The sequence below is a fragment of the Fulmarus glacialis genome, unplaced genomic scaffold, assembly GCF_000690835.1.
Source record: "Fulmarus glacialis isolate BGI_N327 unplaced genomic scaffold, ASM69083v1 scaffold23900, whole genome shotgun sequence".
Classification (NCBI taxonomy): domain Eukaryota; kingdom Metazoa; phylum Chordata; class Aves; order Procellariiformes; family Procellariidae; genus Fulmarus; species Fulmarus glacialis.
The window spans coordinates 15,062-15,343 of record NW_009186123.1 but is presented as its reverse complement, the minus strand read 5'-3'; the positions used below and the strand labels follow the sequence as shown (position 1 = coordinate 15,343).

The 282-nt window shown below is 68.1% G+C and overlaps 1 protein-coding gene across 1 annotated transcript in view; it reads left to right on the top strand.

Annotated features, from left to right (window-relative positions):
* The window catches only part of GPR156 (G protein-coupled receptor 156), a gene marked incomplete at its 3' end in the record, with an annotated part of 17,117 nt that overhangs the window by 1,780 nt on the left and 15,055 nt on the right, over positions 1-282 (top strand). Inside the window, exon 3 of the mRNA XM_009586893.1 lies at positions 92-238. Coding sequence (XP_009585188.1) covers positions 92-238 — 147 coding nt within the window. The remainder of the gene's footprint in view (positions 1-91; positions 239-282) is intronic.

The following is a 282-nucleotide window of genomic DNA, read 5'->3' as shown; positions in this document are numbered from 1 at the left end:
CGGGGTCCCACACTCCGGCTCGGACCGGCACGGCTCCCGCTTTTGGCTCTGCAACTGGTGTGTAGTGACGCCGGCGTGTGTTGGTTTGCAGGGTGGCGTAGCAGGGCTCGGGATGCCACCGTGCTCCGCGGGGACCCGCGCCCTGTGCTGACTCGCCTCGCCGCAGAGGACACCCCAAGGGACGCCGGGAGGTGCGTGCTCCCCATCCTGGCTCTGGATGTGCACCGCATCGCTTTGGGTAAGCTCAGCCTTGGGCTGCCAGACCGCTTACCTACACGCTGC